The sequence below is a fragment of the Colossoma macropomum genome, unplaced genomic scaffold (assembly GCF_904425465.1).
Source record: "Colossoma macropomum unplaced genomic scaffold, Colossoma_macropomum, whole genome shotgun sequence".
Classification (NCBI taxonomy): domain Eukaryota; kingdom Metazoa; phylum Chordata; class Actinopteri; order Characiformes; family Serrasalmidae; genus Colossoma; species Colossoma macropomum.
In genome coordinates, this window is record NW_023494797.1 from 7717864 (window position 1) to 7734566 (window position 16703).

The 16703-nt window shown below is 38.8% G+C and overlaps 1 protein-coding gene across 6 annotated transcripts in view; it reads left to right on the plus strand.

Annotated features, from left to right (window-relative positions):
- Positions 1-5106: 5106 nt before the first annotated feature.
- The window catches only part of mybpc3 (myosin binding protein C3), a 51843-nt gene continuing 40246 nt past the window's right edge, over positions 5107-16703 (plus strand). For all 6 annotated transcript variants that reach the window (XM_036584180.1, XM_036584184.1, XM_036584181.1 and 3 more), the window contains exons 1-3: positions 5107-5235; positions 15762-15950; positions 16522-16608. In XM_036584180.1, coding sequence (XP_036440073.1) covers positions 5211-5235; positions 15762-15950; positions 16522-16608 — 301 coding nt within the window. In that variant the 5' untranslated portion in view covers positions 5107-5210. The remainder of the gene's footprint in view (positions 5236-15761; positions 15951-16521; positions 16609-16703) is intronic.

Below are 16703 nucleotides of genomic sequence, written 5' to 3' on the forward strand. Positions count from 1 at the left end.
CTGCCCATATGCCTAATAAAAAGGGATGGTGAACTTCAGTCCTGTTTCGCTGGGTTCCGGCACAGTTTGGTTATTTTCCTGCTCAAGCACACCTGATTAATTTCACCAGTTAATTACGAGATATGCTAGAGCAGAGAAATCAAGCTATGCAGGACTCTGGCCCTCAGTTTTTTTACTTACATTAAAGTTTTTCATATACCATATTTAAGCCTGGATACACTCATTAGCAGATTTTTGTCCCTTATAAACTGCGTTAAATGGCCTCAAATGGTACTCTGTTCATGGAATGACTCATCTATTGTTAGTGAGTAGCCAAACCACTAGGTGGTATCAGAGGGTAAACCACTGCTTTTTTTTCCCTGTGCTGTACATGAAAGACACATAGTCAGGTTTAAGCATATTTTTAGTACACAAGGACGCTCTTAATTTGGATTTCCATTTTGTATTAGACAAAGAGAATACCCCAGGGGACTTTTAAAACCAACTGCAAAACTTGTTGTCAACTAGGCTATAGAGGGGATTTATGTAGATTTTAACACCCCATAAAACTGCTCCTTTAATATAGGGCTGGATTAACCCCCCATACTCTGAATTCCCAACGAATAATTTACTGCTTACTAAAAACTGCTCTGACTGAACGTAGTAGGCCCTTTCCCATAACAGAGTTAAATTAACCTGCCATTCTGCTGGCTGTGCTCTGTCTTTTCCCATATCATTTCTTTATATTAGGGCCTTCTCAACCTGCATTACTGCAGTTTTGTTTTAATAACTTCTATATAGCCCAGTATAGCTTTAACCACTGAATATTACTGGTTTTGCCTTAACTGGTTATGGTTTCTGTGCTAAATGATTTTTTTTCCTGTGATTATTATTTTAACATTCTATTATTTGAAAACACGTTTTCCGTGTAGATTATTGAAGTATACAGATGACCAGTTGACCAGTTCTAACTGTAACACAAAATCCTGTATTATAAAGAAGAGTATGGTCTATAAAATAAGCAAAAAACAAACAAACTAAAAACTAATACATAAACAAATACACATCTGGGAATCTACTGTGCATAAAAAGAAAGGACAAAAACCACAACTGAATGACCATAGCCTTCGATCCCTCAGGTGGCACTGCATAAAAAAACGGCAGGCTTCTGTGATAAATATCATCACATCAGCTTGGGAATACTCTACACTGTCAATAAACACTGTTAAGACTATATTATCAACAGATAAAACCATAGGCATGTCAAACTGTGGACCTTCTGGGCCAAAGTGCTGTGTAGATTAACGTTTAGCCTTGTCTGAATCCAGTTGATAAAGGCCTTGCTAATTAGCTTAAAAGCTGAATCAGGTGCGTTTAATGAGGCAGTGCACTAAAGCCTGCAGTGTTTTGGCCCGCGAGGACTGGAGCTTGACACGTGCCATATGTCAACCAGAAATTCCACTGACTCTGGGTTCGAGCTTGTCTGAAATAGACTGGTTCACAATGGAAACGTGTATTATGGTCTGACGACTCAATCGTTCAGACAGTTTACAGAAATAACAGATGTTATGTTCTTCAGGCCAAAGACGAAAAGGACCATCTTAGTTATAGATCATCTTCAATGGTAGAGAGCGTGTTCAATGTGATGCTCGCTCTACCATTTAAAATCATATTTGTCCCAAGACAGTTCTGGAAGCCTAACCCAGACTGTTACCAACGTAAAGTTTAAAAGTCAATGTCTGTCATGGTACGGGGGCATATTAGAGCCCACGTGTTGCAGGTGTCCAAATTGGAATAAGCGAATATTTACCCAAAACAAAATGTTATTAAGGTAAAAAAATCGTTGTATTTTTGTACTGATTACAGTTTAATACAGGTCAAACTTTATTAATCATCTTTGTATTCCATTAATTAACAAATCTTTAACTGAAGTCTGATTGATGTGATTCATGTCTGATTCATGTCTGACATGTGAGCAGTCATAATAAACATAGTAAATAAAGGCAGCTGCCAGGGTTTTCCTGCCTTTCCAGACACCCTCTGGACCCCTTGCTCCATACGCCATGAGGGCTCAGATACTTCGTAATTCAGGAATGCCAGAGAATGCCAGAGCTGCTACAGCCCAGGCCCTTACACCTTTCTGAAAATGCTGTTGTTGTCATTTCAAATGGCAAAGGCCAAAGGTGACAGCCCTCTAAGCTAATGAATGTCTGTGTTGTTGTGAGACAATGTTTTGCGTCTGTGATGATTTACGCATGTCAGCCATGTGTTATACTGTGTCTACGAGGTGTACGTGTCTGTACGCATCCACGTCACAAACAAGTACATTCTCATGTATCTTGTATCCTGCACACTATTATTGTAATGCTTGCTACTCTACTGTATTTGCATTGCGTTTATTTAAATGTGGTGTCTAATTTTAGTGTACCTCACCTTAGGTGTCCGTCCATTTCAAAAGTGCTAACACGCTAACATCCCGTTCAGGTCAGCCATGCAGCTGACGCACTTCCAGTTCATTACAGTTAAGCTTTAGCTGATCCTCCTGGAATTGCGGCCAGGTAAGGAGAAGCCCAGCTGCGGGTCCCAGGGGCAATATATAGACATTACAGCAGATGGGTGGTATTTACAGTGGCCCTCTGGCAGCACACAGTGCCTTCCTCCTCTGTCCTTTGCTATGGCCTGAGTCCTGGCATTCTGCAGCTGCCAGCAACTCCTCTCTGTCTGCTACCAGCGACCGGGTGGTGACAGGCTGGCAGATCAGGGTCAAGCAAAGGTATGGACCAGTGGTAGGGAAGTGCTTGGAAGAAGAGATTAATAAGCAAAACAACAAAAACGATTTGTCATTAGATCCAGGTATACGTGCCAGAGGGGGTGAAGTGAGGATGGGCATGACATTCATCCATCAGGCATTTAAACATGACATTTCTAACATCACAATACCCTGAGCATTCATTCTCTGATTAGGCAATATATACCAAAGTGTTGCTCAAACATGGCTGGGTTGAATGGCACTTCTCCTTACATTATTACCTTCAACACAACCACAAACTACTGCACTGCAAGGGGGCTTTTCAGAAAATAGGGTTTTACTCAGTTAGTAGGGGTGTAACGACATACATATTTTGAGGATCAGTATGATTCTCAGGTTAAAATATCATTTGAATTTTCATGTTTTATGTGTTAGAAATGTACAGAACTCCAATTAAAAACAAGTTTCAATTCTTTTAGGACTTGTTTGCATCAGATATTGCAAAAACAGTTTGAACCACATGCTCTCTGTGTCCTCACCTACTGGATTCAGCTCACTCCAGCCAGAATGATTTGTGTCCCTACTGCTTCTGCATCCAATAATACTGTTTACATTTGTTGGGGGTGGGGTTGGAGGGTTTGCAGTTTTTGAGGGTTGTCTTGGGAGGGGGGTTGCTGTGGCTGTAGAGGATCTAGGGCTGAATTTAGTTCCCAGTTCAGCCCTGGTGGGAGAGTACGTAGAATAAGCCCCTCCCACTTCACTTTGATAGGTTGCCCCCCAGATGCCTAATTTTGATAACTGACATGAAAGACAGTTTTTTAATACTCTATTGAAATTGTTAGACTCATCAGTTGGCCAGATAAAATCCCATGGCCAAGCCTGGCCAATAGAGAGAGAGATCTGGAACATTCCTAGTAGAAAGTCCTCACACTGGGTTTAAGTTAGCCATCTTACTGCTTTGTGAAATATCTCCAACTCTTTCAGATGAAAGAAGTGTGCTGTACAGACTTCATTGGACAACAGGTCAATATTAACTGTCAATATACAGGTCATGTTTTTGAGTCATGTGGGCTGATGACAGAAGGCAAAATAGTCATCAAAGAAAGCCCATTTAATCAGATTTACCACTATTTGACCATTGTCAATATTATCAAAACTCAGAGGACACACATGGATTCACACATGGGTTATTTTGGATAGTAAATAGAATGAGTATATTTCTGTTGCTGACAATGAAACCCCTGGTTCTTAATACCAGTATAGTAAAGAAGTTCTTTCTCTTCAATGTACCATTTCACATCAAACCACTCGGAATGACTTTGTTTACCTCTCAACGATTAAACTACGCAGATTTGGATAATTCAACCTTTAATTTGACTACAAATGTCTTACTAAATGTTAACAACCATCCTTAGACTGGAACAGAAGGCACTATCACCTAAATAGATCTCTGTAGTCAGTCAATAATCAACCACGAATTAGGATATATGGGGCATCCTCTGTTGATCTTAATAAAGCTATCCAAACAAGGTAAGGTGTGATCCTCGTTATGAGGTCTATTTTGTGTTCATTTGATGGATAAATTGGTGCCAGTATCAAAACTTCACTTTTCTCTGTGCTTAATAATGAGGGAGCCAAGTTCTTTGAGAGATGCCATAGAAAAACCACTTTGGTCCCCTAAAGAACCATGTTTGAAATTGAGAGGTGTGAGTGTGAAGAACCTTATACAGGTTTAAAGAATCATGTAATGTAAACATTCTACACCAATTCAAGGGTTTTTCCTAGAGCCTTTACTTTATGTGAAGGTTCTTTAATCCTAAAAAGGTTCTTTAGACTCACATAACTCCTTTATAAACAAGGTTCTCCAAATTAACTATCCACTGAAAGGTTCTTTTGGGATACAAAAGAGGTTCTTGAATGGCATCATACAAGGAATCCTTTTTGGCACCTTTATTTATAAGAGTGTACATAAACAGAAGAGCATTTGGGGACATAATGAATAACGTCATGAGTTTCGTTTTTTTTTCTTGTCTACATTCTACAGCGGTCTTCTCTTTTTTAATCCTTTCTTTACAAGGAATAAGGTGTGGCGGGTCGTGGGTCTAGAAGGTGTGAGAGACTTTGCTGGAGTCAGAGACTAAATTTAATCGCCTCTGCTCCCCTCCCTTATCCCTTAACCTCCGTTCACCTCCAGCCTCTCTGGTCCTGTCAGCTGGAGGAGGTGTTGGAGGAGCGGCCAGAAATATGGTCTGCGTTATGGAAACGGATGGTTTGGGGTAGTATGGTGGGTGGGTAGGAGGGGGGTTTACTGTTTGGAGGTTTGGAGGTATGTGTTCATTATCTCCCTGTTGAAGAGAGAGAGAAGGGGCTGGGCCTAGATTGTAGGGCACTGGTGGGGGGGTCTAATAAAAGAGAAAGAGGGAGGGCATCTGCTAAGCCTGTTTGTCTGAACCCGTAAGGGACACTCAACCAGGAAAGCAGGATGCCAGAGCCAACTAAAAAAGCAGGTAATGGCATTTGTATAGTTTTCAGCTATTGTGTTTATAAGAAGGACATTTTCTAAGACTCTTATTTTGATTTTTTGATAGAGTTTGAAGTAGCTTGTTTAACAAAGAAATGTTAGAAAGCTATCCTTCCCACAATCATGTTGTTCTTAATGGTTCTGCTATTAGGAAGATATGTTGTGTTTACAGAGCATTACAAAACATTTTCATCCTCCTTCGACTAACATTTGACTCTATCTGTAATACAGTGATTTCCCTCCAAAACATGGCCCTATACCTCTTCACAGGTAGTTTATACGTGTATAGCTAGAAAAACAGTATTCACCCCCAAGTATAGGGCCATGGGTGGTGCTTCATAAAGCAGGATTTCTCAGCAAGCTATGCTAATTAAGATTTCTCAGCAAGCTAATTTAAGACAGAAGTAAGCATTGCCCAGTGGGAATACTTCTTACCTTTCCTCTTATTGGACAGGCTTGACGTTTGGCTTAATATATCTGGCTTACTGGGACATCTTACCTTGTAAAATGATGGCCTGACATGTAGCATGTGGCTGCATTGTAAAAAGAGTTTGATTACAGGTCCCACAATGCTGTGAGTGATAGATTGTGTCATAGAGTCAGCGCTTTCAAAAGTTCAAAGGGAAGTGCATCTGTCATCTGTGCTGCATTTGTCATTTGCCGTGACCTCTCTGAATACATTGCTATAAGATGTGATGTTAGTCACACGGACGGTCCCTGAGAGGGTATTATTTAAAGTAGTAGCTATCATGTTACCAATTCCAGCATCACATTGAATCACACTTACTGTCTGCTGAAACATATTAAGCACAGACCTCAGGGCTCATTATATTATGTACTTTTTTAAAAAGGTTTAAATCAATGATGACCAAATGGTAGCCAAGAGTATATAAGATATGACCGAAGATTTTTGTTATAGAGACTTTTAGTATTACATTTATTATTTTTAAGCTTTCATTACAGTATATAGGGGAGAGCGGCACAACACATTTTGCTTTTTGCTAATAATTTGAAGAGTATTTGAGCAAGATTATTTTATTTAAACAAACAACCTGCACATCTGCAACAAAAGAAAATTGTGTGGACAATTTAGCCTATTTCCCCATTATAACAGACCAAGGGGCTAATTGTAACAGTCGCTAAAACCATTGTCTTGTAAATCAATGCAAATATGATTAATTTAACACAATTCTATTTTGTTTGAACCAGATGAGCTTTCAAAGCTAAATACATCAAAATTTATGCATTGAAGTAAATACAATTCATGAAAAAAAGCTAATATCAAAATAATAAAATTGAAATATATTTAATTTACATGATATTTACAGCATATTTTTGATCAATATATGCATACACACTTCCAAAAAATGAATTGTTTTGAATTTATATGGAGGATATGGACTTCTTTCTGTATTGTATTCATCAGGAGGCTAACCTTACCATGTGGATGCTGTACTTTAGCCCGGCTAGTTCTCACTCTGAATTATGTATATGCTTTACAACAATGCTGCAACAAAGACAGTAATTAAAATAATACAGGTGGCAATGTGATTTATACATTCAATTCAATAACTGAAAAAAATGATGAAAAAAATAATTTTATGGTCCAAAAACCAATCTCAAGAAATATCTATCCAATTGCTATGAAATATGAAAAGATGACCAAAACCACCTCCTACTTGGACTTATTTAACATTTACACATTTCCCCCATGTTAGTTTGTGCCCTGCTCTTCCTGTTTTTCGTAGCCTACAGTCAGGACTACATAACTACAAGCTCTGCAGTTGACAAGTGACCATGACTTTTAGAATTGATCTTTGTGTTTCAAACAGTGTTGAGTAACACTGTGCAGTTGGCAAGGCCTCGTCCATTCGGTCTCTTGGTATACTGTATACAAGCAGTTCTGGAAGCAGACAGCGTGAAAAACAGGTCTTGTACATCAATGTCAGTTGCTGAGCTTTGTAGAAGTGCGACACTTAAAGTTCCATTGACTCCTGTGTAAACATTTCTTCACTAGTAATACACTGTAACCAAAGGCTTGTCATGTTTTCACCCAAGATCATCCCACATATCCCCGAAAGGATCAAGCACCCTAATACCTCTTGCCTGACAAGCCGTTGTGGAGCTATGTGTGCTAAGACCCACAGCATTCGAGCCATGCTACTGTGTCACTTTCAGTGATCCGACTAAGTGATCTGGAGTTAGTGGGAAGATCCTGTAATCTATCGACAGTTTCCTTTCTCTCGATCTCTTTCCCCACCGTGTCTAGAGGTTTTTATACTTTTATATCCTCATCCCAACACAGTCTTTATCTGCCCTGCTTTCTCTTTTAAATCAGATCTAATGAGAGTGACCATTATTATTCTCTCTGTTGTGCAGAGGTCAATTTTGACGTCACAACTGATCGTTCCAGGTTATACTTGAAAGAGGTTATGCCCACGATGCTCAGATGTGTCACATATCCATCAACACCAACTTTAAACTCTCTTCAGCACAAGCTATCACCATTTCGAGGACGAAATAGCTCCCCTGCCCGTCTTTCCTCACTGTGGAATCAGGTGACCGATAAGTGTCCATTGTACTGCTGTCCATCTCTCTCCCACATATTCTTGGCCTCGTTTTGCAGCCCAGGAAACATGCCCTCTAATCACTGACAGTGGAGGGTGTACTTATGGTGCTGGGTTGTGCTTTGACTACTGTTCACAATGCTGAAGCTACTTTCAAACAGGGGTGTTTTCATGCAGTGTATGTGCAGATAAGTAACAGAAGATACCTTGAATACCCTTTCATAACCACTATTTTGTTACCTCAGGAAACCTACTTGCCATGTGCAGATTTTTTTTTTCTAACTTCACACATCTGTTCTGCCAGTCTGGAGCACAAAACAAAACGAGAGTGTGGGTGCCTCCACAGTTTTCAAATAGCAGGTGGAGAGAGAAAAGAGTGCAGTGCCATTCTTCCAATGCTTGTCAAACAACCAAAATAGAGTCCAGCTAATCCCCCACACAGCTACATGTGGCTGGGTCACTGGGCTGGTTCTTAGAGTGCATTTATTAATGGAGGACATATGTATTCTATATTTGAACACACTTGTATATAAGACAGTGCTGAAACACAGTGGACCTCCATGCTGAAGTCAAAAAACACAGAAGATATTATCTATCCTTTCATTTTAAAAAGGTAGAGATTGGCAGATTTTTGGCCAAAATTTAGGCAAATACATCAGTAATCAACAAATAAAGGCAGTAAAAAGTCAAAAAATCAGAAGAACTAATGCAGCACACTTGAAAACATGACTAAGAATTACATAAAAACCACCAAGAAATAAATCTGAGACAAACTAACACAGCAAACTGCCGGTGTTGAGGATAATGAGGGGGTGGAGCTGGAATCTTCCAAGGACATCCAGGAGGGTCGCCCTCATCTGCTCATTTGTTTTTTAATTAAAAACAATGCTCTTCAATTCAAGTTAGCACCTAACATGTGTACTGCCAGAGCTCTGAGTATATAAAAGGAATGTTTTTTTTATGTAGAAGTAAATAGATATGTAATAGAAGCAAGATCCCAAACAGTATATAATGGTGATCATAAGCTGTCGTGTGATGTTGATAATCCTTCATAGGGCTGTTTTGTAACAGATTGAGGACCATGTTTCAGCCTTAAAATATCAGAATGTGACATTTCTTCAAGGATAAACAATAAATATCTGACATGTTTCTTTATTTGCTCATTTTTCTCCTCATTTTATGTTGAGGTGTTGTTGCCTGCTGTGCTATATTCTGCTACACTGTTCATTATCAACAGTTTTTTGTGACTTTGAGTTTAAATAGCTGGCTAACTTGTTACATTGACGGTAGCAAGACATTTGATTTAACATGTCAAATATTGACTTTATAAGTCAACATTTAAAGAAAAATAATTTGTTTATTGTGTAATTGTGAGAAAATAATGTAATGCAAAATCTTGAGTTAAGAAGTCATAGGTTATTGATTCAATAAGTCATAAGTTATTTACACTGAAAGCCAGCGTAGTGCAACAAGGATTCAGGAGGCTAATAAGAAGATTTATTGTAAACGTTTTTCCTAGTTGAGGCGTTCTAAAGCTCTGTCCTGAAGGTAACAGCTAAGATTCATTGCGAATTGTGGATGATTTGGGTCATACACTATAGTAAGAGCATTCCTACCTTCCACATCCCTATACAACTCATCCACCTATAAGCTTGCAGCCATTCTAATGATTCTGTCAGGCTTGCCTTCATCTCTGACAGTTAAATTCCCAAAACAAGCTGTAATTTTAAAAATGAGAATATCTTTCACCAAACAAATGCAGGCCTTTTCTCTGTACAGTTTTACTCACCCCACAGCCTTTGAGCTTTTTTAATTAAAAAGGGTGGGTGTGTAGGTAGTCCATTTACTCCGTTGTTCAGACACATATGCTATGAAAAGGAAAGCTTCCAGTTCTTTGAGAGCTGAAGTCGTCTTTGCAGTCTGCAATCCAGAGCGTCCTATAAAGTTTCTTATAAATGATGTTTGGATCTGTTAACTGGAGGGATCACAGAAGGCCTTTAAGTTAATCTTGTTTTTTTGAAACCACAATTTGTTCAGCGTGTATGGAAGCATCATCTTGGAACATGGATACATCATGAGGGCTGCTTTGAAGACATCCTTTTAGCTTCCTCCAATAGTAAACATGTTTGTAGATAGAAAGAAGGTTGAAAGACGCAAGTTGCTCAGGGGTCTAACATTTTTACTTCCTATGCTGTTCTGCATCTGTGATCTTGGATAAAAATGGTGTATATCATAAATTCCAGCTTTGTGAAGATGAGGATGAACATTACTCTTGGTAAAGGATCATGGAAGTCTAGATTCAGTTCTGTGAATACTTTAGGATTCAGGAATGATGCAGAAAGCATGGTTGTAACTAGCAATGTGTAATGACAAAACTTACAGACAACAAATCAATTGTCTACATCTTAAAAAAAAACAAAACAGTATTTTTAATTGAATGTTTTAATTTAAATTGACAACATTTTTAAGACACTGATTCTCATACCTCTCTAGCAGGCCTAGGTGTGTTAGGGGCTCGGGGTCCTCTTAGGATGGCTAAGCTTGTCCATGTCCTACTTGACGCCAGGCTCTCAAGCAACCAACTCATAGACTATGGACAGGTCATGATTAAAAGAGGAACAAGACTGATCAAGAATGTGGCCCCTCTTTCTCATCGCTGATGCAGTTCAGGGGTGGTTTTTGCACTTGGCAAAGGTGGGCAGCCACCAAGTTCCTCCATGAGCCAAGGGGCCTCTGAAAATACAAATGAGATTTACTGTATGTGTTGATGTTAAATAATCTATTCCAAAATATACACCCCTTGCAAAAGTCTGCCAAGCCCAAAATATATTACTTTCTTCTCATGGTTTTGGCCTGACCAGAGTCCAGATTTAAACCCAATAAAGAATATAGCTCAGCAATGTTATTTAACTGTTTAAAGCCATCAGTGCTGAGAGGAAAAATACTGGCCTTTCTGTTCAAGGTTGTCTGCAAGTTTACACATGAAACTTCAATAATTAAAGAAATCAAGGGAAAAGTTGACCCGTATTAAGTTACCTTATCTATTTGTTTGTTGATTTGTTGTTAAGACCATTAAAAGCTTGTTTTGCCATTTGGCTCTTTTTTGCCAAGGAGAGTACATACACTCAACAAAAAGCCGTTATTTCCAACTGTAGCAACTAATTTCAATGCAGGCTCACCCATGATTATAATGGAAAATTCTACGTTACGTGATGACACAACCAGTGTGAACAAGGCAATTAAGCGATAATCTACATCCTGAAGAGGAGGTCTATCATGTGGTTTTCTTGGTGTTAAGTGCGAAAATCTACACAAGTGTTACAAAGAAACAAAAAGAAAGCGAAAAGTTTGTCGCTACACTCTCAAAGCTAGCTTAGATTTTTCAGTGACAGTCAGAACAGAGCGCTGCACAGGCTCAGCATATTGTTAGCAATGTTAGCATTAATATTCATATAGATAGCTCCAGTGTTGGGTTACTCGAAAAAGTAATTCATTCAAGAAACCAATCACTTTTCTCAAAATGTAATGGGAATCTGTTACTTATTACTTCTTGGAAAAAGTAATTTTATTGCTCATTACTTAAATTCTACCTATCTCTTCCCAATTATTTTACTATTGTTTCAAGCGAATTTCTGAAAGCAAAATTCTTAAAGCAGTATGTTCTGCCAACATAGTGAGAGAATTTCACTTAATAAGGTTACTTAAGTAAAAACTGTCTAGAAATGATTTTAAAAATCGGAACGTCGGAATGCCCCATTCCTGTCTTTTGCCTTGGGCCCCAGGATCACTAACTCCATCGCTGACGCAGTTTAAGCACCTGTTGTCATGAATGTTGACACTGTTTCCTTTAATTGTTTTTTCCGTTATTGTCACTGATTCATCTCTGATTCTGATACTGACGACTTGTCCACTGGAATTGTTAACTGTTAATTATCAAGCTGTTCTATTGTACTCAATTTAGCACTAACGGCATGTTGTACTGAATTACATGTACCACATGACAAAGAGCATCATTTACCAAGGACAGCAGAGCCCAGAATAAAGCCCACCCACAGAAAACAAACATTGCTGTGAAGAAAATAACACAATTCTAAGAATAAAAAGCCATTAAGGCAGCTGTGAAGTCTCAGTCAACATCCTATTATTGCTGACATTTACAGGTTATGGATAAACTGTGCCCTGCGAGAAGCTGCTTTATATGAGCTGGGAGCATATTATGAACAAGAAATGGTCTTTAAAGGGGAAGACTGAGTCATTCAGAGGGGTTTGATGTGAGATGGTGTAGTGTAGATAAACCCACCAATTTCTTTATGATGTTTGTGATGGGAACTAGACATTATGATATCTACAATGCCAACACAGGACCATTTTATTCACTATCCAAAACAACAGGTGAATCTGCCTGTGTCTTCTGAGGTTTTATATGTAATATTGGTAGTATAGTGGTAAATCTGAAAAAATCAGGCCACGTATCTGTGACCATTTAATGTAATAACTTTCTGTGAGGGGGCATTTAACTCTTTAGACTTCTGGTTGCTATCACCACCACTATGAACAATTCTGACTTTCACATCAAATCTGAATTTCACAACATTTCTGAATAATGTTTATATACTAACAATTTAATAATGCAGAAATTTTGAAAATTCGGTGGATTTCCTCTTTAATGGTATGGTATAGGGTACAGCATGATATAGTACTTCTCTGACCTGCAAATTACACAAAAGTATGTCATTACCAATTGAGTAATGATTCAAAAAGATCACTCTTTTTAGTGCTTACATTAACCTATTCCATTAGTAATTAATATTAGATTCTCGATCCCTGTCATCTTTTCTTTAACTCCTAACATTCTAACGTGTATCAGTTAATCTTAGAACAGAAAAAAATAAATAAAATATAAATCATCAAAATAAAGCTATATTTTAAAATAAATCGCTCTTGTCAGAACAAAACCTCGTATCTCCAAAATGATAACTTTACAGTAAAAGGAAAAACCTACTTTGCTTTTCATGAAAGTCAATGGAACCAGATTTTTTTCCATTTTAGGCCATTTCTCTTGGTCCATTCTTAATGAAATTTACATACAATATAAAGGGCAACAGGCATTTTCAAATTATGTCAAAAACTGAAAAACGACAAAAATGGACATACGAGGTTTTCTTCTGACAGCAGCAAAATATACCTATAAAATATTTTTTATTTATATTTTTACAACACAACAAGTAAACAGACAGAGACAGTAAATTGTCCACCCATCTCATCAGTTATGTCAGATAATGAGAAAAAATAAAACAGAAAAAAAAACTCAGCAGCACATTTAAACTCAGCATTTGCAAACACTTACATGTTTTGTACCCGCTTCAGACACTACTTGTTGGACCTTGCTGGTCAGCTAAATAGGTAAGATGAGGATTCCAAGTGTCTGAAAATCTAGATTTCCCAGCATGTTCATATCTGATCGTCTCCATACGCAACGTACTATAGAGCTCATTCAGCCAGGTTTGAAACTTGAGAACATATTATTTGTACCAGACTATTAAAATGTTTTTAGTTATTGTCATACCATGCTGGATTGCCTGGATCTTAAAGCGACCATAGACCTCTATGTTTGGTGACCAACCTAGGATAGGAGTTGCAGGGTCTAGGGGGAGGTCAATTTTATACACATCAGAATAACCAAACACCTCTGACCAGAACTTGTGTAATCTGGAGCAAAACCAAATTAAATGGGCCAGAGTTCCTTTATAGATCTTACACTTAACACATAAGGGGGATACAGATAGATATACGAAGTGTAACTTTGAGAGTAGTGTAATCTATGTACTGAAGTACTGGATTAACTGACAATTTAAATTAATGGAATGTGACTGAATGCCCTGCAAAGCTTCTGTCCAGGAGTCATCACAGACCCAGATTTCCAAATCATTTCCCCATAATTATGCCATAATTTTCATTGCTTGGTCAAGCATTTATACTAACTAATGAAGAATTGCTTTGGTTTGCACTGTCCATTTAGTTAATCAGCAGTGACTCTAAGAGCTAAGTAGGCTCAAATCTTTAGTGTTTCCATAATTTTATTGACTGGTTGGGCATTTATCTCAACTAACAGACATGGTTTTCACTGACCAGGTACTCAATTGTACATTGACTCCAACAGCTAAGTGAAAGAACAGGTGAGAGGAGTGGTGCCATTTAAGAACCAAGTGGCCTTTGGAGTCTACTTTGGAGAAGGAGGAATTCCAAACACATGCACCCAACTGGGTGGTTGAGAAAAGTGTTGTAGTTTCTTCATTGTTTCTGAAAATGTCTCGTGCTACTGTGTCAATTTTTTTAAAATTACTAATATGATTGTGGATATTGCTTTAGTTTTAATGTATTCATTGGATAGAGGGTAAAAGATGAGTGAGCCAGCTTAAACATTTTTACAGGTAAAGTTCATTGTGTAATGGATAGTGTAATGGACTTTGGGTGTAGTACACTCATTGTGTTAAGCAACATGAACTTAGTTATAATTAATGTCACTGTGGCTTAAATGTCCATCTCATCCACTTAGGATCATCATAAAACTTTATATAATCACAGAGAGGCCATTGAGCAGTCTTTATGTTTTTGAAGGATACTTTGCTATGGTAATGGATAAAGCTGGTCAGTCCTTAGTGCTTAACAGTCTTCTGTTTGCTGGTGCTGATCCCTTGTCCATCTGTACTTTTGAAAGGCTTGGCACTTTTCTTTACATGCACATTGTCAAACTTTCTCTATCTCAATTTTCCTCCCTCACCATCCTTGCCCTCTCCAGTGTCTGCTTTCATCAAAAAACCAAAAAGTCAGACTGCTGAGGTTGGGGCAACGGTGGTATTCGAAGCAGAGACAGAGAAAGCAGACGCCAGAGTAAGATGGCAACGGGATGCTAAAGACATCACAGCCAGTGACAAATATACAATATCAGCAGAAGGCAACAAGCACTCCCTCACCATAAACAGTGCTGCCCCAGAAGATGCAGCAGGATATGCTATTATTGCTGGGGCCTCGAAAGTCAAATTTGAGCTTAAGATCACAGAAGCAGAAGGTGGGTTACTTTTGGGACAGTTTCACACCTGTCTTTGTTTCCTGACCATATCACCATCACTTGATTCTTTGGACCTTGGACTATCACACCTTGACCCCTATAACTGTGCACCGGCACTTTCTTTAAAATGGCACTGCTCAGCTTCTATAACACAATCACTGGGGCTGAATTAGCATTATTTGTTGGCCAATCTTAGTGCACATCTTGGTTCGTGCTCTGTTTGAGATGGTTTTGGATACAAAAACAAAGTAGGTCACCACTCTTTTTGGGTCAGTGCTCAGAAAAGGCCTACTGTGAACTAATCTATGAATACCAGGCCTCTTCCAGCCACCGCTCACTCCAAACACTGATGACCTTCACCTCTGGCTCTGGAGATTGCTTCCCTGAGAGGCACTTGAAAGCATGAAGAGAAAGTGTTCATGGAAAAGCTGATAACCAGAGAGTGCAAAACATGACTGACATATTTGAGGAATAAATACTTAGTGGCTTTATTTAACAGTCATATCAAATCTAGCTAGGTGTTGCTATGGTATCATTTACCTATCAATTCTTTTGAAGCTTTCAAAGCTGATTTATTCACCTTAGCTGTTCAGATGGAAAATGTCCAGGATATTATAGTCCAATTAGGACTGCTGAGAATGCCAGTAAACTCTTTTGAGGTTGCTAGCTGGAGCAATTTCAAGGCCCTTATGACAGGACGTGCTAGCTTTAGCTTTGAGAGCTAGTGTAGAGGCAGAGAATTATTTAGGACCATTTTATTATGCACCCCAGCCTAGCCACTGTGAACTCCTGGCCATATTTTGTTCCGTGATACTTTAGACTGGCTATCACTTATTGAGTTCAATTCGCACCCATGATATTTTTTATGTTCTCCAGGCAAAGCACCCGCAAAGGCAGCAGCTAAAGCTCCAGCAAAGGAGACCCCACCAGATGCAGTGCCCCCTGCTGATGCTCCTACAGCAGCCCCAGCAGAGGCTCCATCTGGTGCCCCAGCAGAGGCTCCAGCAGCACCAGCCCAGACTTCTGAGACCAATGGTCATGCCCCAGACAGTGGAGCTCATGATGGTAGTATTAGACTAATAAACATCTTCTATCTATCTATCCTTCTTCTATTTCTGTCACTGACATTAGTTGTTTACTATTCCTCCTTCAGTTACAATTAACAACATGATTAGTACACTGTCAGAAAACAACGCACTAAACTATCATTGGGGTGGTACCTTCAAGGGTGCATCTAGCTAGGGAACATAACTGCATTCTAATTAAACTTTTGTTTAAGTTTTATTGACTCTGTACACTTACTTCTGCCTCCAGGCTTTTTATTTAATTGTGCTGTTGTAAAATATTGGGTTATGGGAAGGTACAAATACCTTTTCTTTATGAAAACAAAAACAACTTATTAATGCCACATGATTGGACCTTAAAACCACTGCTGAGGATACAATTACATTGTTTGTACCTTGATGTGTGAAAATGTACCTGCACTGTACCTTTTTTTCTGACAGTGTAACACCACCACACTATGCTCATTTCAATCGTGCCAAATAAATGAAACTTGATTATTTATGTTCATTTTAGACTTTATCCCTGTTTTGTCTTATGCTTTGCTGTCTCTACATGCCCTATCATTTCCCAGGCCTTCCTGAAAGCCATCAACCTGACACCAGGCAGGACCTGACTGGCCTCTTCACCGAGAAGCCTCAGAGTGGGGAGGTGACTGTGGGTAAGCACCTTTAGGCCATGTTGTAATGCACATATAAACGCTGTAGGCCATGTTGTACTGCACATATAAACGCTGTAGGCCATGTTGTACTGTAC